We start from the raw sequence: 25504 nt of genomic DNA on the forward strand, positions 1-25504 counted from the left end.
TACACCGATACATCTACATAGCTATACAGCCGAGTCAGAGGTCACAGTTCATTCACTGCTGTGTAAAATTGATTTAGAAGCCATGTTTATTTAGACAACATCTATTCCGTTTGTTCATTTTAAATTTCAATTTGTTCCTTCTGTTTGGTTTTTAGGCAGTACTTCATTACATCTACACTCGTAGGGCTTCCATAAATATATATCTATTAGTTTCCTTTAATAGAATTCTTGACTATGTACATACTAGATAAAACGCTAGTAGTTTCTGGATGAGCATAAATTTCCTTCATCTTTTAGCTATTTTAAAAACACGTACCTGTGCACTACCCCATAAAAAAAATAAATAAATAAAAAAAACAAGAACAGCGAGCAGAAGTTTGAAATGCCTCCTTATCCTTGACATTAATGCAACCTGCGGAAGCAGTTACAAGCGCCCAAGAGATACTGACTGTGGTACTCTTTCAAGCTTTTTCTTTATCTTTCATCATACACATCAACAACATGTCCACAACGAAGGACGCTTTTTCTGATTCAAACAATGATGATGAGTATAGTAAGCGACATGCTCAGGGTTAATTCAGAAATGTCTTAGCTACAGAAAAAACTATGTGGATATGGCTCTAAATCCGCTTGTAAAAGGACCGGAAAGGATTTGTCTTGTGAACATCTCAGTTACGGCACAAAAATGCTCCAGGAACACTTACTGTAGGTGAATATTGGTAACAGGTATAAATAATACGTTATTACACAATACAAATAAATACGTCACTTATTTAAATATAACAACGGAACAGGCAAGAAAGGTGGAGAAGGTGAAGAACAACTCAGCCTTGGAGAAACGTCATTGGAGGGAGAGAGTGGGGGATGTGTGTGGCAAAGATCACCTTTCACAGACTGGCATAATTCGAGGGCAGCCTAGCATATGAGATATTCTGTAAAAACCAAAGTAAAATGAATGGTTCTAAACTTCAAATGTAACCCTAAACTGCTGACATAACTGTACATCTAAAATTCAAAACCCACAGCTCATCTTAAAGCATATTTGTTCATTTGTAACTGAGTTGAGTTCATCGACAATGCACTGAGGCCAGTGCATCAAGTAACACTAGAATGCACATTTTAGAGGGAACACAGCGCCCTCTACTGCTAGCCAGTGTAAATCCTTGGAAAAGGGTCCAGTGTTGGCTTCTAAACCCACTGTGGGTTGGGCGCTACAGAGAGGCGATTCACCAATGTCTCCGTGACGGGACATCAGGTTCATCCAATAAGACCCACAGGCCCATTGGAGAGAATTCAAAAGGAATCTACACCTCTCAATTATTTTGTTCTTTTACTCGACAACTGTCTTGTAGTCTTGAAAAGACATCATTCATATTTGTAGAAGCCTCGTTCAACAGCCTTGGAGGCTATGTTTTCTGCTGAATATCGCTGGTCTAGGTCCAGAAGAGCTTGCAGTAACGTGTTAATGTTTGCCCGCAGGCCCTCTTTCTGCATCCACACCCGCAGTAGCTCGTAGACTTTGTCATTGGTATTTGTTTCGGCCACCTTGATGGCGTTGTCGCTCACGCCGATGCTCCGGAAGAACTTATTGTGGTACCGCACGTCCAGGGTGTCAAACAGGTCGAAACTCTTGCTCAGAGACTCCTCCTCACCTTTTAAACCAAAGCATAGAGACTTCAGAAATTGTCAAATGGCCAATTTCTGGAATATGAACTAAAAATGAACCAATTATAATGATAAATAGTGTATGTTGTGTGGTTAGGAATAATTAAATACTTAAACAGGAATAGTTTTAGATTAAATGTTTATTAAAACACTACCTTTCAAAAGTTTTGGGGGATTAACTTTTTTTAAAGATTTTTTTTATTCACTAAGGATAGAGCAAATTAATCAGAAGTCACAGTAAATACATTTATAACGTTACAAAATAGTTATATTTCGAATAAATACTGTTTTCAAGAGTGACAGTAATAAGAAAACACTGGAGTAATGGCCTCTGAAAAGTCTGAACTTTTGAATGGAAGTGAATCTTCTCTTATTTGAAAGTCTATCTTACTTATTGTGCATCTTATTTATCTAATGGTTCTTGAACATTTGAATTCTTCAGAATAATATACTTTTTTTCTTAAAAAAAAAATAGGCAAAACATATTTCTATTGTGTCTAAACTCACTCACTAAATCATTAAAGTCTGAATTACCATCTAACCCAGTCACTGAACCAATAAAGACGCATACAATATCAATAAAACCAAGAACGTACATGGTTACTAACGTAACTTCGGTTCTCTCTAGAAGAGGGAACGAGTACTGCGTAATATCTTTTGAATTAATGTAAAACGCGTTACGGCAGTATGCAGACATAGGCTTGCGTGCCTATTGGCTGTCCTGCGGTAACAGTAGCAGCCTTTCGAGAGAGGCCCTTGGTGACGTCAGATCCAATGGGGGCACTTCGCGCCCAATACGTCCCGCCGAGACAGGCGTGGCCTGGGCCTATAAATACAGCTCGATGGGCTAATATAATCCGGCGAAGCAAACCAGGGCGTGGTTCGCCGAAGCAACGGGGAAGACAGTACTGATCTTTAGACCGAAAGTAGTTTAGCCTTATAAATGTAACCTTAAAACCTTAGAAATGTAGACGAGGAAGCCCAGCCTGCCACCATACAGTTATCCTGCAAGGTAATCTTGTGGACACTGCCAGCCTTTAGCCTGAGCCCAGACCAAGAGGCGTTCTGGCAGCCTGTAAAGGTCTGTAAAATGCCTACCTATGTAGGCCACCACTGACATGTTGGAGTGGACCAAGACATGGTGACCTTTTATGCGAGGACAAAAACACCTCAGCACGTTGTCGACTGCGATCATTTCTAGACAGTTTTTGTGTAGGAGCTTATCCCGTTCTAACCACCGGCCAAAGAACGGTCTGCCCTCGTTCAGCGCTCCCCATCCCGAGGTGGAGGCATCCGTGGACACCATCTTCACACTCGAGGAAGTCCCAGAGTTTACACCTGACTGGTAATAGTCGATTGCTCTCCAAGGTTTCAGAGCTGTGACGCATTTCTGATCGACCTTGAGGCGAAACAGACCGGAGGCCCATGCCCGAGGTGGTACTCGCGCTTTTAGCCGTAACTTCAGCGGAACGCATGCGAAGCAGACCAAACTGGAGAAGAACCAGGTCTGTAGCGCTGCTTCTGGTCCTTCCTCATCCAGTTTTCGGAGAAGGTCGGCTTGGAAGATCTGCAGTACGACCATCGAGTGTAATGCCGATACAGCCTGCCCAGCGGCGGTATAAGCACGGCTATGCGTAGCGGAAGTTAGGTAGGTAGCGCTGTATTAGCTCGCCGTCTAGCAGAGATCGGGCAAAGATGGGCCGCTATAGCTTCTTCTACTGGAGGAAGAGAGTGGTGTCCTCTGTCTTTAGCACTGTCCACCACGGAGAATGCTGCTGGGACAGAGGAATGCACTCTTGCGGAGAAGGGGGCGTTCAAAGACTTCGCGACTTCTTTATGAAGTTCAGGAAGAAAAGGCACAGGCCTAGAAGATGGTGGAGCGCGGTCCCTTTGCAGGAAACATCCATCCAGTCAGTTGTACGGGGCTGCCGCCCACTCAAGGCCAAGGCTCACTAAGGCCTGTGAGAGCAGACGCATCAGCTCAGATTCGATGCTGGCCCGTTTCCCTGACGACTCGTGGGCACAAGGGGGGGGAGGTCCCCCCTTTCCCCCTAGCGTCAGATATTACGCAGTACGGGAGAACCTCTCGTAAGAGAACTGTTATGTTGTCATGTTGTACTGATGGTCAAGTTGTTGTTTTTTTGTTTGTTTTTTGGAGGGAGTAATATCTTACCAAGAACAGGAACAAGTTTTCTGGGAGGACTGTCATCCTATAAAAGAAAAAAAAAAGAAGGTTGAATTTAGTTAACAGGACCATTCAGCAGTCCCTTCAAAACAAGGATCTTTTTTTTACACATTTGAAGGCACCATCTTGTCGTTTCATGGTATTTAGCTGTGTAAAATCTGTGCGATTGATCTGAAAAGACCCTGAAAAGTTGCTAACCTTCGCCCACGACTCTATATCTCTCTCAGTCTGCCTCGGGGCCGGGGGACTCGATCGAGGCAATTCTTCCATGTAGACAGCAGGAGGTAGAGCAGACAGACTGGTTTGGGAAGAGCTGGTTGTGTTCGGCAAGCTGTCGCCCAATCCACGGTCTTCATCCTCCACAGGTATACTCTTGCTACTTGTTTCCTGGGTTTCTTGCGTCAACAAGGGGCGGGACTCTGGGCGTTGCTCCTCCTCCCTCTCTAATCCAGCATTGCGGCTGTTCTCTTGTTCCTCTTCTGATCTTGGGCACTTGTCCTGAGTGAAGGCAGCAACAACAACTGATTAAAACTATGGATTAAAAGTAACCAATTAAACAATACATTTTTACCAATTTATAAAATAAATATAATAATTTAATTACATTTAAAGTTTATTTAAAGCATCAGAATAATATTAACCAAAACAAATTTATCTGATAATTTTAAATAATGCATAAAAAAGGTACTTACTATGGGAATCTTCACTTCTTTCAAATCACCAGCAGTGTCTGTAATAAAGTTGACAGCAAATACAGTATGTCCATAAAAAGCACATTAGATTTTCCACTTTGCAGATCTATTCGTAATACTATGAATGTTGTACAATGTACTATTCAAATAGCTTGAAACTTCTTCAGAAGATATTTTATGAAGATATGATCAGATTCTCCTTCCTAAAATAGCCATCTTTGGCTATTCAGACAGTTTCCTCTTTGCCTCATTTGCAGCTGGCATTAATGCTGGGCATGGTTGTGGCCAAGATAATTATATTAAGGGATATAAGGTCTTAAACCTTGAAAAAATATGTCTAGCAAAGTCCCAAGATTAATTTAATTAAATTAATTTTCCCAAGATTTAGGGTCCAATATTTACATGATGGCAGGACTTAAAGATTTAAATCGTTATACTATGATTTTTGTGCTGATTTCTATCCCCTTCTTTTACATGATTTACCTTCCGTCTGTATTTTATTTAGGCACTTATGTCATAAGTAATATCATTATAATGTTGTCTGGCCCTTTTTCTTGGGTCGATATTGACAACAATATTGAAACTTATCATACATATATAAAAACTCACTGCTATGTTATTCTCAGCGTTGGGTAGGTTACTCCAAAAAAAGTCAATAAAAACCTCGCTCTAAAAAGTATTGCATACCTTGTTGCTAATTACCTGATAAATCCTAAATACAATTCTTTCAAATAAATAATGAAAAACTGCATACATTTTTCTTGAACTCTAAAACAATAATTGATTTTAGTCAATACAGTATTTAATGCAATTACATCTTAAGTAACTGTAATTACAGAAATATTAAGGATAATCGCTTTCTTTCATTTTTTCAAAGGACAAGTAATTAAATTACAGTAATAACACTATTATTAATCACTTAGTAATGCATTACACACCCAACACTGGTTATTCAATACAAGGACTAAAAAAGGTTTCCAAACATACCACTTTGATGACGTTGACATTTCTTCCATAAAAATAATCCAAGCAGGATCAATATGATCAGAACCACAATTGGTATGACAACCGCTAAAAAAAAATAAAAAGATTAGATTAAAATGTTCCTTCTGTTAATGACTGATGCAGTGTAACTACTCACAATTAACTTATATTAAAATAATAAAATAAATTATAGAAAATAAGTTAATTTTGGACCATGTCTATACGCATGTGCGGACCTTACCTATAGGATTAGTGTTATTTGATGCCGATGGCTTGTCTGTTGGACCTTCAGTCGGATAAGAGGTGCGCTTCCTGCATTTTGTATTGGATGTCGCAGTACAACGGCTCACTTCTTCCTCATCAGCTTTGCACCTGCAAACCCACGGTCAAAAATGATGCCTTTTAGAAAAAGTGTGCAGCCAAAGGCTTAAAAATAGCAGTCGTAAAATTGCTATCATTATGAATAGCACAATGAAAGCCTCAGGGTTTAAAGGTGGAGAGAGTGAATCAGTGGGAAAGGGATCTGACTCATTGGATGTGGTGATCTAAAGCAAGGGCTGAAAGGTTAAGAGACTAGAGGCTGGGAGTGTCTGATCTGTCTGCTTTGGGAAGAGCACATTCCAAAGAAAGAGGAACTCACCTGGTGCATTTCTTGCACACTTCACACGGCTCGTCTGGCAGGCAGAAGAAACCAGATTTGCATTCACATTTGGTGTTGCTTGTGCTGGTGCAATCTGCAACCATGATCTGATCTGTAAAGGGTTGGAGAGAAACAAATAGGTATGGTAAGGGTGGGAACAAGGATGAAGAAACCAGAAACGAGTGGGAGAGAAGCAATAGACTTAATTTCTAAAGGGTGACCAGAATTGGATCCATATGTTATATCTGTATTGAATCTGGATTTTAGATCAAATGTGACTAATAAATTATACAAGTCAGTTTTGCTTTGGGAAAGTTCATATGCATGGAACAAATATGCCTCTGAATAGTGACATGAATTAATGTTGGATTAATCCAGATTCAGAGAGAATGATTCAGTGACTATCCGTTACATCTTTTATCTGAAATAGAAAAGTCTTAACACGTGTCTGAAGGGGGAAGTGAATGATTGGATCAATCCAAATTCAATCCACATATGAAGAGAATTATCTGAAGCTAGATTCTTGCGTATAATTATACAGAACTAGCACCCGACTCAGAAAACAGTTGAAATGCACCTTCGAACAGTAAAATCCATTATTAAATTGCATGTCGAATACATCCAGATCCTGATCCATATTCGATCCAACTTTAGATCAGATGTTTACATGCTAAAACTAATCCCTGCTTCAGAAGACAATAGAAATGCACCTCTAAAAGATATTTAAAATTTTGCATAAATACATATTTTCGATTAAAAAAATGCATTCAATGTAAAATTGTTAGAACTATTCTGGGCCTCACAGAACAAAAAAATGTCTCTGTAAAGGGTGAAATATATCATTGGATCAATGTTGGATCAATACAGATCCAGTTTAAGATTCAACTCACTTAAGATTCAATTGATATACTGTATGCATGGAAAGTTAAGGCATTGTCCACACAGACACGGGTATTTTTATAACCAGAGTTTTTCCTCCTATGTTTAAAAAAAAAAAATCCTGTCCACATGAAAAAGCAAAAACACGCTATCAAGTGCCGTCAAGAGCATGCCACACCAGCAGGCGGCGATATAACCCTAACCGTAAAGCCACGTTGGCCAATCAGAAGCCTAACAAAAAGTTTTTACAGGTTCCGGTAGGCGGATAACGTCGCATCGTGTGCTCATACTCTGACGTCGCAAGGCAAAAACCCTGGTTTTACTGTCTACACGACAACACTTTAACCGGCATTTCTGAAAATGTGGACGAACGGCCGAACCGCATAAAAAAAAAAAGTCATGGTTATAAAAATACCCGTGTCCGTGTGGACATGGCCTTCATCAACACACCCTTGTGACTCAGCAGGCAGAAGGAATAACCTGAGAGTGATTAATTGAGCAAAATAGATTCCGAACAAGACTGCACATGATACAGGCACACCCTGCATCATCCTAAAACACACGCATGCACACAATCCCGGACAACAGACACAAAGGGGTGCATGCACTGGAGTATAGTTCAGTCATTCATACATACACAAATGGCTAGTGAAAGAACACAGGAGTGGGGCCACACCCAGGACGTGTAACATTAGGAGATCAGATTCCCAGGAGTGAGGTGTCCAGCACAGGAAACACTACACTCAACTCTATTCATGGGGCCTGCTTATGTCCCCATCCTCATGCAAATCCTATGGGAGGCTTATTGTCTAAACAGGCGAGCGAGTTTTTGTTTATACGAAAATGTAGTGTTTACAACAGAGTCTGAATCTGAACAAGCAGTAGGATCTTGTGGGAAAGAGTGTTTAGGTAAATCAAATGGTTTAATAAACGGTGAACGTGGCTGTCCAATCAAAATAAACAGCAATTTAATGGATGGCTTTGACTTCAGAGGAACCAGAGACAGACTAAATAGCTTTGCAGAAGAATGGAGCGTTCTGCGATGGATTCAACATGCTTGAGATGTTCCGTCTCGCTCGCAGATCACAGTATGCCGCACATTCTTCCGTCTTGAATCGAAATTTCCAAAAGCAACGAATTCTGACGCCAGTTTCGTTATATGATTTCGTTTCGTTTTTTTGTAATATCTGTATTCCGACAGCAGTTCCAGAAGTTAATTGTTTGTCCAGTAGTCACCGGCGATGGGTTGTGTTATTGCCTTCCCAGCATGCCGAGGACCATGTGTGTTCCATTATTCACTCGAGATGTATAAATGTTACATTCCTGTGAGCTCTGCTTCTCTGGAGAGTCAGTGCAGACTACATATGGCTGTCTACTGGAAAACTGAACAATCAATTACAATAGCAGAAGGTTGAGATTTCTGTATCTCAAAGTGCCAGTCACAGACCGGACTCAAACACTTCTTTAAACAACCCTAAGAGGAAGATCGGACCTGTTTTTTTTTTATACAAAATGACTGGTTTGGAGAGGAAAGTGTAGATTGGAGGATGTTACCTCTGTGACACTGGCTACACTGCAGACACTGCTCCATGCCTGTGGGGTGCTCGGCGTACGTGCCCTTCTCACACGGGGAGCAAATGCCCTTCTCCTGGTCCCTGCTACACTTCTCTTTCACATAAGTGCCTGTGTTACAGAAAACATTTTATGACAGACATTACATATCAACATGCATCATTTTCAAAAAATGGGAGAAGAATGAGAACCAGTGTGTGTTCAAAATTCAAATTTATTTAAAATGCTTTTATTATTAAAGCCAGAATACAACATTTAGGCAAAGATGTTTTGTGCAATTTTGAGCCCTGTGTAAAATAAATGCCACTTTAAAATGTAAAAACTTAAAATGACATAAGTCTCATTCATTCAAAAATGTTTTTCTTAGTATATGCAGAAACTAATCATCTAGTATTCAAATATTGATATTTTAATTTACCATTTTTTACTAGTGTTTTGGTAAAAATATTTGAGAATCTATTTTTTTTTAAAATCATGATAAATGAAATTTGTTCCTGAACATAGTTTGTTTTATGCATTAAATTATTTTTATTGACTGTTTTACATGATTTTAACATCTTGAACAAGCATACGCTATAAATGACTTTAAAGGCGTTGCTTTGAGCAAGTTGATTTGTGTTCACACAATACTTGCCTTTACAAGAGAAGTTGTCACGGTTCGACAGGATCTTGTCAGCTACTTACCAGCTTCACAGTTCTTGCAGCAGAAGCTGTTGTGCGGGTACTCTTGGTTCTCCATGCAGCTCATCTGCCTGGCTGTGCGGTTCTGGACGTCTCCTGCAAACCCGAGCTCTGCTGCCCCATGACCCAAAAAAGTCAAAGCAAAGAGAATAGGGACCTAGAGGACAAAAAAAAAAAAAAAAAGAAATTCGACTTTTCAGTATGACTTGCAATTTATGTACCTCAGTGGGTAATTGGAAAGAGTTTGGTCTTACTTCCTTAAATCTATAAAACATCAATTATGAAATTATTAATTAACTGAAAGTGTTAGTGCAGTCAATGAATTAAATTAATTACGATTAATATCTTTTTCATATTGAATGATTTTTGGAAACATACTTGACACTTTCAATTAAACAAAAAAAATAAAAAATAAATAAATAAAAGAACTATAGACAAATAAATGAATTACAACTAAATTAAATTTAAATAACTTTGCAGTCAACAACCACAACAACAGATGTCTTTACTCATCTTCTCATTAACATTATATAACAAATAAATGACTTGTGAAATATCTGGATTTCAATTGCTGTTGCTGTTGATGGATTGGTATTTAAGCCTTCCTGATGAGGCTGTTGGGGCACACAAGAGAAAAAAAAAATCCAGGAAAGGGCTGCAGATAAGAGGTTTCTTCTGGAGAAATACCAGTTTTGTATTTTCACACGACTGGAGCGTCATGCTCTCTCTCTCACATCTAGAATTCTTTCTCAGCTCGAGGCAAACAGAGAAGTATTCTGACTGAGTTCTCATAGCTGACCTTGTGTGAGAAATCTAGCATTTAATTCAAACCATCTGATGTGAACATCTGCAGAGCAAAGCAAATTAACAGAGCAGGAGAGAATCTTTTCCTGGACCAGAACAAAAGAACCTACCCTGACAAAACACACATACACAGAACGCTAAATGTGCTGTGGGATCCAAAGAAATGCCAGGAAACGTCTAAACTTTTTCAACCGGTGAGTCGTTAGCAAGTTCTGATAAGATCACAGACAAAACAATGCTGAATGCATATCATAAAATGCAACTCTTATCATGCATATTTATGAAGGCAAAATGTCAACTTATCCAATAAAATAAGGATAAAAAAAAAAAAAAAAAAAATCGACAAAGACACTTAAAAGTAATGAATCTATTATTTGGAAATGACTCATGAATAATTTGTTTAATAAACCTTTAAAAAAACAACTCAAATATAAGAGCTACAGCTTTGAATAAATCAGATGATTGAATCAAACTCTCTGAACTCAATATTTTCATAAAAAAGAAGTTTTCCACAAGCTTACTGTTCATAATATGACAATGTAAAGTTAAAGATGCACATTTGCGACAGACATTTAAATAAACATTTTTTTAGAACATGCTCCCCTGTAGCAAAAATGAACGGTTACAAAAGTGCAGTAGCAAAAACAGCCTGTCGAACTGGAACATGGAGAAAAAATCTGTGGAAAATGGTCATTTAAGTCTAAATTTGTAATATTTTGTTGGAAGAAACCTTGACTAACGTTATAAATGGACTTTAGAGGAGGAAATACTTAAACACGTCTCTTTCTAACATTAATGCGGCACTATAATCAAATGTTCCCAGTGCTAGTATTTGGCCAGTCAGTTTGGTATCTCTGTCTTTTTGTCTCAGAGGATAATGGGAAATGTAGGCCGTTAGATGGAGCCGATGGTTTCGAGTTGCTGGTGAGGTGTATGGCGATGGTGTTGTGTGTCTGGGAGAATGTGGGTCATTTGAAGTGGCGGCTCTAAAGTGTGTTGTTTAGCCGTAAATGAGGCTCTCTCATTGTGACATGCTGAAAAGAGGGAGAAGAAAGAAGGGGCCTCAGGGACCGAGTAAAGTGCTCGTCTGAAGTAGAAGACCCCTGCTCCACATGCACAGTCCATACAGAGCTGTTGACTCCCTCACACACACACACACACACACACACACACCTCTGTCTGCTCACCACGACCCCAAATATCTCTTCTTTTCTCTCATTTAACTGACAGAGAATGCGAAGCAACCACCCTATGAAACTCCTTTTTCCACTTAAACGCACACACAGAGTATAAACCTTGCCTTTACTCTTCTCCATCTCCCACACACATTGGTTTTCTTTGAACGTGTCTGTTAGACACTCATTTACCATATGGATGTGCTCATATGTACACACACACACATCTCTTTTATCTTGAACACTTAACAGAAACCTCACAGCTCCATCTAGAGCGTAGGGATGTGGTGCTTTTCTCAGTAGTGCAATATATAACATTACATGTAATGTAAAGTGCTCACTTATATCAGAGTAAATAAACCTGTGAAATAAAAGCTTGAAGACCAATCAAATGGGGTAATCTTGCAAGAAAGTGGTTTTGCTACAGAATGCTAGTAAACAAATGCCCATGCAATCAAACAATGAAATATTTGAATATATAAATGATCTCTGTTATGATTGACAAACTGTTGTTCACCAATATAATGAGCACGGTTGTCCCTTAGGGAAGGCCAATTCGGTCACATGTGACACGTGAATATGTGACATCAATCTGATCTAATATCTGGGGGGCCTTGCCTTACGCTTGCGTTATGTCGGTGTATGAATGAGTGAGTGAATGGGTGAATGTGAGGCAAAAGTAAAGCGTTTTGGTGGCCATTGGGTCTGTGAAAGCGCTTTATAAATGTAGTCCATTTACCATATATGCAAAGGAACTGGCTGAATCCTTTAAACCCTACTATATGAAAAAAAATCTAAATGAAATCGGAATCAGAACAGTAGATTATGCAACTATAATAGTAGCAGGCAGCATCGTTGTCTCAAATGATGATGCAGCACATTTGTTACATTGAGAAATTATGAAAAAACTAATATAATTTTTAAAGCCAATTTGACAAAAAACATTAATTCAAGTCAAAGTAAATAATGAGTAAAAAGGTTTTAAAAAAAGCAACATTATGACATCATAATTAAAATGGAATACACTACTGTGCAAAAATTAGAGGGAAGTCTCTAACGCTCACTAATGATTGGATGAAAAATACAGGTAAAAAACATTACATTGCGATTGAAATATTATAGCAATTTCATAGGGCTATATTATTGTCTGGTTTCACAGGCAAGGTTTAAGCCTATCCCTAGACTAAAATTCATGTTTGAGCCGTCTAACTGAAAGCAAATTGCACTGACATATCTTAAAATTATGTCCATGACATTTTTTTTTGTTTTGTTTTTTTAGAAGCAGTAAAACTAACAGTAGGACAACAATATGTAAGTGCTATAGACCTTATGTAACCCCGCCACTTTTCAGCGCTTTTTCAGCGCTATGCTCGTTGTCTTTTGATTTCCGGTCTGCATTTTCACAGTGATCTTGCATAGGTATGAATGAACTGCTCGTTAAAAAAAAAAAATCCCGGTCCACATCTGCTTTACAATGCTCATGATAACTTTTGTTAACTCAACAATACAGGCTACCGACTCAAAAAAAGCATAATTTTTAAAAATGCAGAATAAGGCTTTTTTTAAGGCAAGATCATAAAAGCTACATAAATGTTCTAAATTAACTAAGGTGACATCCTGACTTAATCTAAGCACTTTCTGTGAAACCAGGCCAATAATATTTAATTTATTCCTGAAAATATTCACTTCTAGGAACTCATCAGTGTAACATATCCTTCAGAAATCCTTCTAAGCAGCACAACTGTTGTCAAAACTGATAATAATAAGAAATCTTTTATTATTATCAGTTTTGGAAACAGTTGTGCAGCTTAATATTTTTGTGGAAACCGAAATATATATTTTTAAATATAAAAAAAAATATATATATATTTTTTTTAACAGACAGTTCAAGAGCTTTTGAAACAGAAACATTTAATATCATCTTTCACTTGCTTTTACTAATATATTCCATTCTTCCTAAATAGTATTAATCTCTTTCTAAAAACTCTGATAGTGTATCAAGTAGAGTGCATTGCATTGTGGGGCACAGAATCCCATGCAGTGTGTGCTTTGTTCAACTTCACATACTCCATCTTTTTGCAAATCTGAGTGTTGTATGCCTGCAAAAAACTGCATTACAAAAATAGTACAAGTAACATGCTATTCTGTAGCCTTTAACTCCATGTGCTTTTTAATGTTGCAGTTAAACTACACCGCTGCCAACAATCTGCAACAGCAAAACTTCAGATGTTGACAGTGTAATATTATGTACTAATAGTTGTAGAATAGCAACAGGGTTGCCAAAACAGAAGAGGAATCAGAGAAGACATACCACAGAGGTTTACAGCACACTCACTAATGCTACTTGTAAACTAGTATCAAATAGAGTCGAACAGCTGCGTTAAGACGCCGCGGAGGACCGGGGGTATTATGGCAATATGGCAATAAGCGCTATAGTGTCTGACGCAACCACAAAAAAAAAAAAAAAAATAGGTTCTTGACAACTATTGCATTGTCAAACCAAATCTTTAATAGATGAAATATCCCACCACAGTAAATCAACTCAAAAACAGATTGAAGACTCTATTCGTAGATGCAATGTTAGGAACTCAGAGGAGTGTACAATGGTCCTCTTGTTGGAAGTCGGACTGAGTCTGACTATCAGCCTTGAGGGGAACCGAAATGCCATCAAGTGTCCACACACAGACAGTAAAACCTTGAGACAATGAAATGAGTCCAGGCGAACCAAACGCATGTGTGAGAGTTTTTTGAGCGAGAGTGTGTGTGTAAAGAGGGAAGTCTGAGACTAACTTTGGCTCCAAAGGAGCTCTCTGGATGTCAGCCATGCCTTGTTGTTCTAAGGGAGTTTCCTGGATTGAGCAGCGCTGTTGAGCCACACTCTCTCCGCGCTCACGTCAGACTTTCCACAGACGTTCACATGCACACACACGCACAATCGCACCATTTAGACGCAGCCGTCGGGAGGTGGGGTCAGAGAGTGACGGCTATGGAGCGCTGGAGGAATTTGAAAAGAAAGGGAGAAGGAGGACAGATACAATAGACGGAGTGTGAGAGGTCCAGAAATGGCGCAAAACGTAGGGCAGGCGCATGGGACTTCGGGAAGGCACGGAGAGAGTGAAAGAAGAGAGATTCCTGGATACACTGAAACCATTCAGACGAGTGGAACATTAAAAGTCACACTAATGAGTTACAGTACTCGCTCTCTCACACCCAAACACACACACACCGCAAAGACTGAATTTTCCCAGACAGGATAAAAAGTATGGAGTGAAGCACACGTATCAGTTGCTGCAGTCTGAAAAATTAGTAGCTACATTAATGTCCAACACCTGTTCTGGCCCCATGGGAACATGCAAACCCATCTGGGTCAAAGTTCACAGATTTGCCAATGACATGAACCCACCAACGACAGCAGAGCCTGTCTGACAGACATCTATGCCAGCGCTCGTTAAAAAGCAGTCAAAGTTTTTCCTGACTGCGTTTGTGTGTGCGAATGCTATGGAAACTCCATGTCTCCATGGCGACAAGTCTGATCCTGGGACAGGTGGTCTTTTTTTTTTCTTTTGCGAGGCACGGATAGGCAGATTGAGGGGGAAGTGACATCACTTCCTGTGTCTGCACATTCCAGATCTAGTGAATCACTGGATTTCAGAGTAGCACTAGAATCAACTTGTCAGCTATTTTGCTGACAGCTCATAGAGAAACTATTAAAACAAACAAAGAACAACAATTTTTAGACGTCATGATATGACTTGCTAGATTAATTATTTTTTTTATTTTTTGGGGGATACGTCTGCAATTTCAGCCACACCTTTTGAAGCTTTTAGTAAACAACAGTTACTTCACAAAACAACAGTTTAGCAAACAACAGTTCCTGGTGACTTACACCTCAAAACAATCTTATTTTCAAACATGAATCAACAATTGGATTTTTTTTCTTCTGACCTGTGATTATTTTTTACTGTGGCCCCAGCACAAACTATAAATGTCAAAGTTTTATGAATTGTAATGTATACATTTTTAATAAAAAATTAAATAAAAAATGTGTGTGTATATATATATGTACTTTATTTTATTTACAATTTAAAATTTCTAAGTTTATCATTTTCCCCACATACATTTATTTTTTCATTAAAAAAGTACAAGTTAGACAAATGGAAATCATTCAATTTTTGTAAACTTTTTAACTTCGGGTTTTCAGGAAAACTCCAAGACAGAAATTGGAAAGTATGAATGGCAAAATATGCATGTACATGATAAAAAAAATACATATACATAGTACACATACATAAAGTCATGTTTATTTCACTGGCTTTTGTGATACATTAGCAGGCCACATCAAGACAAAAGACAATAACAATTTAGTAGAATAATTCCATGAAAAGACAGATCTTGTGCTAATAATTATAACTAACACCGTTTAGAAAACTAATCTCGTCTGAAAAAAGCTTGTGTGGAACGACGGTCTGGCTTTTATTATCTAGCGCTGCTAAAAGTGAACTATTGTCTCCATTATCAGTGCTTCAAGACTATCCCGATAAACCTCTGGTGAACTGTGACAAAGGCGTCTCAGTATAGTGGAGGGACGCGGGTCAGCCGGTAGGCATGACCAGTTAGAACGAAGATAAGACCAGAACAAACTCAACGCAAACCGGCTTCCTGCTTTCCCAGGCAATTCATTTATACTGGAGGAAACAGCAGTGAAATCTGTTTCAGACTTCAAGGTCTGCGCTCGGTTAAAAATCAAACTTGTGCACAAACTTATCTCACAGAACATCCTCAACAAAAATGACAAAGAAACACACACACGAACACACATTCACAGCATCCAGACAGCCTGCGGTAGGGTTTGGCCAGTAATAGGTGGTCAGGACGTAGACCAGCGTGGTAACCTTAACCTACTGGATGAGAGTCCTCCAAACCCACAATCACTTTGCACTGGCAGCTTACCAAAGTGGCATGTTTAGACCAGAGGGGACGCCCTTTTCCTTCAGTCTGAGTGAATAATTGCTGAATATGGATGGAATAACTTGTGAAGATGATATGAAAACAACTTGCAGTTTGACAAAAAAGCAATATCCCAAGGAGGATGCCAGCATTTTCAAGTAGGGGCGTGAAAATAGATGATTCAGTTTGATACATGATACGATGCGATACTTTCACATTCTATTAAACAAAGCCAAAATAGAGTTAAAGGGACGATTCGCCCAAAAATGAAAATTCTGTCATTATTTACTCACCCTGAAATTGTTCTTAACCTGTAAGAATTTCATACTTTTGCTGAACAGAAAAAAAGATATTTTGAAGAATGTCGCTATCCAAACAGTAGATGAGCCCCATTGACGTCCCATTGTGTTTTCTTTTCATGGTATGGAAGTCAATAAAGCCAAACAACTGTTTGGTTACCCATATTCTTCAAAATATCTTCTTTGTTGTTCAGCAGAAGAATGAAATTCATACCGGTTTGGAACAACTTAAGGACGAGTAAATGATGACAATTTAAATTTTGGGGTTAACTATCTCTTTAAAATTGTGAGTTTTTTTTTTAAATGATTATTTCAAATGATAATGATAAACAGTTCTGTACTGTACTGTAAATGTTCACTAAAATGCTAAATTTGGTATTACATCATGAATGAACTTGAATGGGCTTGAACTTGGTGACACCAGCCAGTAGCATAATATAGTCACCAAGTTAAAACCATCTACCCTTTTATATAACTGAAGAAATTAATTAGATGACTAACTTGTAAGACTAGTCTAAGCAGTTTACGCAACTAGCCACTGAAATATTCATGATTCTGCTAAATACAGAAACATGCTTGCACTCCGTACTGACTACATACATTTAAATAATAATAAACCTTATTAAAGAAATTATATTTTATATTTCACAATAATAATCATGGAAGCTAAAATGCGAAATAGTTTCAGTGAACTAAACAATAAATTGTTGCATTGTTGTGTTGCGATATACTGTTACTATGCATGCTTTCACCACTATTTTCAAGTGATTGATTTGAAATAAGAGACAAACCAGAAGTCCTACCCATAATTGAAAGAAAAACAAGAGAGGGTTGACCCTAAAATATGGTGGCTACCCAAAAGCTATTCTAAATGCTATTTATGATTATTGAATGAACGGCAGAGAAAGAATGAATGAGTTTTGTTTAACTGGCTGACCACCAAAGTAAACGTAACTGAGACTGGTGGTCACACAAAAGCTCATGAATGAACTGGTTAATGCCAGTGGCAGCATACAACCAACACAACCACAGCACACAACAGTTCAAAGAAAACTTTGGCCTGAATGAAAGCGCTAAGTGTGCTGGCTTCCTTTGCTACACTAAAACAATTGAGTTTACAAAGCTTGCTGCCAGCTCTAAACTATTAGGCGAGAACATGAAATCTACATTGTTTAAAAGTGCCCATTTCCATATGTGGACGGGCAGCTGTACGTCTTTCTCTTTCATACGCACACACACACTTATGGCACAATCTTGGCTAGCTGACAATGGGGTCTCACAGGTTTTATTGTTTAAACTTACAGTAAGATAAGGCAGTCAGTCATTCACGTTTGCCACGCGTGTGTACGTGTTCAATTACGGCTACATCCGCACACTACATGCTGTACAGTGCATTGCATTATGTATGATGATTGGAACTGGCGGATTGACAGGAGTTTTTCCCTGTTTACAGATGATTTCTATCAGAGCTATCGGTTAAGGGAAGACACACCGTTCTTCATTATTTCCAGTGGACTGGAACAGGAACCTTATGGAATCATGTGCCTTACATTACCCGCACTCACTCCAGTGTTTTACGCATTATACTGACAGGATGCACATGATAAACATGCTGTACAAGGATACAGACTCAACGAAAGAGAAAGAAAATGACTGATAGGGAAAACACATACATACATACATATACATTATATATATATATATATATACACACATTTTAAAATCACAACCTGCATAAGTACCATGACTCAAAAATAAACAACAAAGTTACCATCTGAACATTTGTTTGTGTGTGTTTGTGTGTGTTCTGTGATGGCAAAGCTGAATTTTCAGCAGCCATTACTCCAGTCTTCAGTGTCACGATCCTTCAGAAATCAAGATAGATTTCTTGTTACTATAAATGTTGAAAACAGATCTGCTGCATAATATTTTTGTGCAAACCAAGACACATTTTTAGGATTTTTTTGACAAATAGAAAGCTCAAAAACACGTAACTTATGACAAATCTTTTATAACATTAAAAAGCTCTTTATACTATCACTTTAGATTAATTAAATACATCCTTGCTAAATAAAAGCTAAATGTTTCTTTATTTTTTTCATACTACTACTACACTATACATTACTCATTTTGCTATAGGCTAGTGAGTAATAAAGAAAGTTATGGATTTCAAATACTGATATTTACATTTAATATTTGCACAGCTAAAAACCAGAACACTGCTCCTTTAAGGGGGGGGGGGGGGGGTTAACTCATATGATTCACTGCCCCCAGTTTTCACCTTTTTAATAGAATTACGGGAATGAGATCATCACAAACGCATAGTTCGTCAACATAGGCAAAAGTGATTTCAAAACAATGCATACTCCAGTGAGATCACTGCTGCCCTTTTGATGCAATACGCCAGTCACACTCATACTGAAACTAGTGAACTCTACCTAAACCACAGACCATGTGCAGGCATACAGGCATACACACACACATACACATACACACTAGTATCTTGGGTATGAGCGTGTGAAAATCTGTAAATGGCTCCTCTCGGAGAACACAGGAAACAGTCAGACAATGTGGAGACTTCAGTTCAGCTCCATGCTGAGCGACAGAAAAACACACACACACACACCGTCTTTGAAATGAGCAAACTCGACTAAGTTTTGGTGACAACAAGCTACACAATGATTTACCAACCATCTGATCCTTTAAACAATGCAATATTTTCTCCTAAAACCTGTTGATGTCAAATTTCATCAGTTATAATCACAATCCCAAATCTTTATCGACCATTTTTGACCTGCAGATTCTAAAACCTCCAGCCCAACGAGTATACCCCCTATACCAAGCCCTCAGCCCGAGATTTTAGGCGGGCAGCCTGCTGTCCTCAGTGTGCGTGGGAGGATATTAATAGCCCGAGAAAGCCACGACAGCACAGCCTTCCACATTTCAGATTTCCTGTGGCTTTTCTGTCTTTAAAAGAAAAAAAGTGCAGTGCATAGTGAGTGACCAGACAGGACTGTCCTAATCTCTTTCCATTAGAAAGAGGAAGAGAGGATGATAGAGACAGACAGACAGACAGACAAAGACAATGTGAAAAAAAATGTGATTTACAATACACTTCCTGCGTAAAACCACATCTGCGGTTCTTCACTATATCAGCCTATACGAGGTGTGACATGTTGTGTGATGAGATAAGTTGAGGAATTTTAAGTCTAAAAATAAGTTAATTCAACTTAAAATGGCTGATTAACAGTTACTTCTTTTCTTCCCAAACAAACTTGTATGTCTTTGAACACCCTAGATAGCATGCTTCATGTCTTGAATTACTGGTTTTGGCCCACATGCAGAACATCTGAACTTATTGAATAAAGGTGTATTCAATTTACCTAAACTGGAAAGCGTTCTCTTTTTTGACAAGTAGGCAAGTACTTAATTAGGTGGGACAAACCAGATAAAATGCAACAGACTGAGTCAGAAAAGTTGAAACTTAACAGCCAGAGAAAAGAACCTCTAGCCACCCTTGCCAAATTTAATTACCACTAAATATTTTCATTTATTTCCAGCCTTTTCCATGGAAACATCAGGAGGTACATAGCTTGACTATGCGTCACAGATCAAAGTCCCATGCAATGAAAAGCTTTAAAGCCTGGATGACTCAGTGTCTCTTCTCTTTGTACGACAACCCCATTGATTATCAAAAACAGGTCGAACAAGTTTTTAAAAAAGTCTTATTATGGTTACAAATCAGCTTTGCTCTTCTCAACTGGTTAATCTTTAAGCTACTGTATTGTTATCAAAAGAAAATATGCGTCATTATAGTCAGCACTAACACAAACAACCCTGCAAAAACAACCTGTTTAATGGGAGACAAGATTATCAGAGCCAAGTGGTACGTGAATTGTGTAAGATGGCATTTTAAGCCTGAAAAACGTATTCCCATGACATTAGGCCAGTGCCACGCTGAGTTGCCCCACTCATTAGCCAGCCTCAGTTCAGTGAGCTGACATCAGACGGAGGCTTTGTGCCGAATGCCTTTCCCATCACTCACACAAGCAGGAGGTTCAGTGTTTTTTATGCTGAATGCATTCTTTGACCTATTCAGGGTGAACATTAATTCAGGCATCTGCAAATGTCAAACTAAAGTAATTCTAGAGCTGTAAAGGTGTTCAATTACACATGATTAGAATAAACAGTTTTTGATTTATTAAAGACAAAGATAAGGTAAAAAATCTAAACTATTAAAGATATTTAAAATAAAAAAGTTAACTATAACATTTCTAAAGTAAAGTAAAAATATGATAAAATAAAACTTACTAAAAAAAATACAAATTACAAAAAATAAATTAAAAAAGCTGAGCCTAAAACTGTAAGCTCTACTATGCTTTTTCTATTTATAGAAACCTTATAATAAAAATAAAATATCGCTCTTTGCCCCATGATGACATCAAAACCAGATACGGTTTTAAAGGAATCATCCACACCGCAAAATCTACATGGAAAACATCTGCAAGGCGTGACCAAACTACAAACTGACACTATTATCCATTGGCTTAAATGAGACATAACACCCTCATCTAATTTCATACATTCAAGCGCACACCCTAATTTAAGCGTGTTTGACACAGTGGCAGGTTACCCAATCTGTGATACACCTGTGGATTCATGCGAGGAGAAGACATAAGAATAAAAGCGAGAGCGAGAGGGTGTTGTTTTCAAGGAGGAGAATCACCAATGACTGTTCAACTTCAAGTCAAACCAATGGGTAATTATTGTTTGAAGACACTGGATAGGGGGTAGAGAACTCACATACACACTCTCTCTCTCTCTCTCAAACACACACACACACACACACACAGAGAGAAATGCACACTATTAGCGTTTTAACTGGAGTCAATGGGGGTTGAATAGAAGGGTAGCTGAATAGCAGGCACATTGTAATATATGTAACACATCTCTCGTTCAGTCACTGAATCTGGGTGCAGTGACCTGTAAGGTGTGGCTACCTTAGACATAAATGAATCTCTGACAGATGCTTTGCCTTTCCTGGGAAGAGCTAAATGGCAAAAAAAAGAGGGAAAAAAAGAAAGCCTGACCACAAACCCACATGTTATCAAGATGCTTTCATTTCGACAGCAGATAATCTTTCAATTTGTCTCCCACTTCTTGAACTTTTTAAAGCCACAAGTAATACCAATATAATGTCACAAAGAAGAAAATCTCATGAGCTTATGATTCATGAAAGAACTTAATTCCCTAATTGAATGGATTTTATCAAAGGCATACTTACTTACAAAGGCATAAACTCCCATTATTGGGTGAAGTTGAACTAAATTAATATATGAAGAGTTCAGATGCAAAAGCCTCTAAATGCCATTTGAAATTTTCTTCTTTAATGATGATTTTTATCAAACTTGTATATTTAAGTTCAGTAATTTCACCTAAATAACAATTAATAGGTAATTATCATTACCATTTAAGTGAAATTACTGAACTTAAATATACAAGTTTGGTAAAAATCATCATTAAAGAGGAAAATTTCAAATGGCATTTAGAGGCTTTTGCATCTAAACTCTTCATATCTTAGGCAATGTACCCACCATTTAGGTCACTTTTTGCCTTCACTAATTAATTTTAAAAAGGTCCTATGCTGCGACAAATATTTCACTTTGTTTAAAATATTTCATTTTAAATAGTAACATAGTTTTAAATATTCTCTCATACATATCAGCCAAATAAGTAAATTTCATTTAAATGCATTTAATGTCAACTATTCATCTCAATCAACATACCGATCGACATCCTTAAAAAATATGGCAAACTGAAAAGCTTGAGAACAAGATAAATGTGCTTCTCCTCTCAGTATAAACACTTCTAGACCCTGTTTATTGTGGGAAGTCTAGACTCTAGAGCATTGACTAAGAAACAGATATGGCACGATTTCTAACACACAATCTCCCACAAATCCACATCATTCTGATTACTCTGATAATGAGCGTTAATTGCATCAGGCAAACTTCTCTCTTCCTGTCTCCTCGTTAATGTGGATTCCATAAACATTTGACGGAGCGAAGTGACTTTAAAAAGGCTCCTAATGAGCAGCGGGATGTGGACTGTGCTCTGGAGTCTTTCTTGTGGATCCTGGGGTATGCGCATGTCCTGTTTGGATTTCAGAGCCGCTCAGAGAGATACCGTGCACACTTCCTGTCCATGCCCACACCCTAGAGAGCACACTCCGATAACATCGAAGGAGTTTGAGAGGGTAAAAAAAAGGCAAGAGGGAGAGAGAGAGAGATCTGTGATCCCAAGAAATCTAAAAAAAAAAAAAAAAAAGAAGTGTATGAAAAGACTAATGGAGAAGGGACCCCTGCTCCCTATTGTATGATAAATGTTTGTGATTGTGGGTGGAGAGAGTATACAAAGATCTGATTCCTGTCACTGGCATCTGTGTTGACAGGAAGTTTACAGTAGGAGCTTACGCCTCCGTCCACCCCCCTCCCCATCCGCTCTCACTGGCCCAAGAATGTGTGAGCTATGCAGACTGGCAAGGATGAGCTATCTTCATCTAGTAACCAGCCAACCAGAGCAGACTCATAACTTAGCATAGTTTACAGCATGCATAAACAGCCCCTGTTGCAAACAACCTCTGCCCTGTCATTTCAATAAACAAATGCGGGCCTCAAAGTTGGGCGAGTTCAACTGGGGCTCATGCTGTTAAGGCAACAAGATTACTAGTTAAGATGATGATCACTCCCTTGGCTTTGATGATTTAATTATCTAATTAAATACTAGCTGAATGCCTACTTATTACACAATAAATGAATCTACACAAAAATACTTGCAAGTACAATGCAACACTCATCATGTGTTATTTTAATAGTCACTTATCTTGAGGGTCGCTGCTCTAAGGAACGGTGTAGTTTTAAGTTAAAGATACACAGTATGAGCCGTGTGTGGCTCTGGAGTCAAGAGAAAGTTTTAAAGGTGACTTAAGGCATTCAGCAAGTGAAGCGTTTTTATAGTGCCACTTTTGGCAGAGCAGAGCTGGAAAAACCAACAGAAGAGCAGTGAATGGCTCTTTCAATGTGGAATAAACACTGGCACTACTCTTAGAAAACTCTCACAAGGCAAGGTTCATAAGAGAAGAGAAGACTGGACTGCTTTTAAAGTTATAGACCGACAAACAGTCTAGCTGTTTTTTTTTTGTTTTTTGTTTTTTGTTTTTTTTGTTTTTTACACTTGTTAACCAATAAATGCTTTATTAGAAAGCATTATTTTGCTTTATTAGCTATATTTTGCTATATTTTTATTAGAAGAATTATTACTAGTAATTATTATATTATTATTACTATTTATAACAATCATTAAAATGTATATGTATTGTTTTAGCCAAATTATAATTTAGTTATTGTGTCAGAAAGCAGAAATGAAAAAATAAATAAAATCACTTTGCATATTGGTTAGTGGGCACTCAAACATAATATCATAAAAAATAAATCGCACACATTATGGCCGTGTCTCAAAACATACCTAGACAGCACTTTATGACATCTTAGCTACATTGAATGCCCAAACATGTTGCCTAGGTAGGGAGCTCACTAGGTTGAGATAATGATTTTCATAAGTAGGCTACACATTACTTGTAGGCTACTCAAAAAGCGTAACTTATATCAAACGTGTTCAGATTCTAAAATTAATATACAAAATAGCACATACCACTCCTACGGTAATATTTACAAACCTGAGTCAAAAGTTTTCTGAACATAAAACCACTATAAAATATCAGTGCCCAGCATACCCAGTTCTGACAATGTTCATTATCACTACCCAACTTTCATAATGTGTTATCAAACAAGCATTTCACATCAAATTAAAACAAAGTAATAAGTAACAAAAAGGCCCGACTGAAATGTTAACAAAAGTAAGAGCCATGAATAAATGCACATATAGCCTAACGTCACCGAAAAGTCTGATAACGCATAACGACCGACACTAACTTACATTTAAAGCGGCATGACCCGATAAAACCAGGAATTTACATTCACATCCATGTTTACGACAAGAATAAAATAACAGTGAGCCTACAATAAAATAATTCAATACACTGCGAATTATATACACATTGCTTAATATCTACAAACAATAACCCGTCAGATTCCTTACCATGGCTTTCATCGTGGATTTGTCCATCCGATGAGGATGGCGTGCTTCTCCGAGTTTTCCAACTAACGTTACAAGTTTATTCGTCTCACACTCCGAATTCAATACTTGCAGACCAACTATTTAAAAAACAATTGACGACGCAAATCAAAGTACATCCAAAGTTCGACGGCCTGTCAGGACCGAATCATTTTCGGCTCTCGGGTGCTTGCTTTCTCATGGAAACACGGTTGGTGTAATGCGACGCTTTCTCTCTGATTTATGAAAAAGTTAGGTCAGCGTGCGTGACGTCATGTCACATCCGTATCATCGACCAATCAGAGAGATGGAGTCTCGACTAATGTGAGCCGTGATTTACTGTACTACTGGGCTGGGCAGATCCGAGAGATTGAGTTGCGACACTCTTTGATGTCGCCGCGACGGCTGTCACGTGGTTAATGTAAGCCCCATAGTTCCATAGCATAGGCTACACACTGGCTGTCATGTTCTTCTAGGGGACATGCAGCATAATTCTGCCCTACAAAGCAAAAAGGCAGTAACTGCAGTTTTGGTAAAGCATTAATTATTACAATTTTCATGACATTCAAGGCATCCTTTGTTATATGACTAAACATCTTATCTTAAATGCGTGTCGTTTTAGAGAAAAATGGTAGTCATTTGTACAGTAACTGCAAAAAGCCCTAGCAAAAGTCATTTTTCTCAGTTCTGCACTCTGCGTAGTTACTGCCTTTTTGCTTTGTAGGGCAGAATTATTAAACGGCAAATATAAAATAAAACACACACAAAGAACTTTTTCAGCTGTTACTGCATTATTGCATTTAGTCAAT

At 38.2% G+C, this 25504-nt stretch overlaps 1 protein-coding gene across 1 annotated transcript; it reads right to left on the reverse strand.

Annotated features, from left to right (window-relative positions):
* Positions 1–1178: 1178 nt before the first annotated feature.
* tnfrsfa (tumor necrosis factor receptor superfamily, member a) lies at positions 1179–24938 on the reverse strand. The gene is made up of 10 exons (XM_039688163.2): positions 24681–24938; positions 9302–9455; positions 8600–8728; positions 6167–6278; positions 5768–5898; positions 5530–5613; positions 4543–4580; positions 4049–4348; positions 3839–3875; positions 1179–1652 (listed from the first exon to the last, which is right to left on the reverse strand). The coding sequence occupies exons 1-10, from the start codon at positions 24705–24707 to the stop codon at positions 1366–1368; spliced, it is 1299 nt and encodes a 432-aa protein (XP_039544097.2). The 5' UTR covers positions 24708–24938; the 3' UTR covers positions 1179–1365.
* Between the last annotated feature and the right edge of the window lie 566 nt (positions 24939–25504).

Source organism: Pimephales promelas, chromosome 19 (genome assembly GCF_988280905.1).
Source record: "Pimephales promelas chromosome 19, fPimPro1.hap1.1, whole genome shotgun sequence".
NCBI classification, from domain to species: domain Eukaryota; kingdom Metazoa; phylum Chordata; class Actinopteri; order Cypriniformes; family Leuciscidae; genus Pimephales; species Pimephales promelas.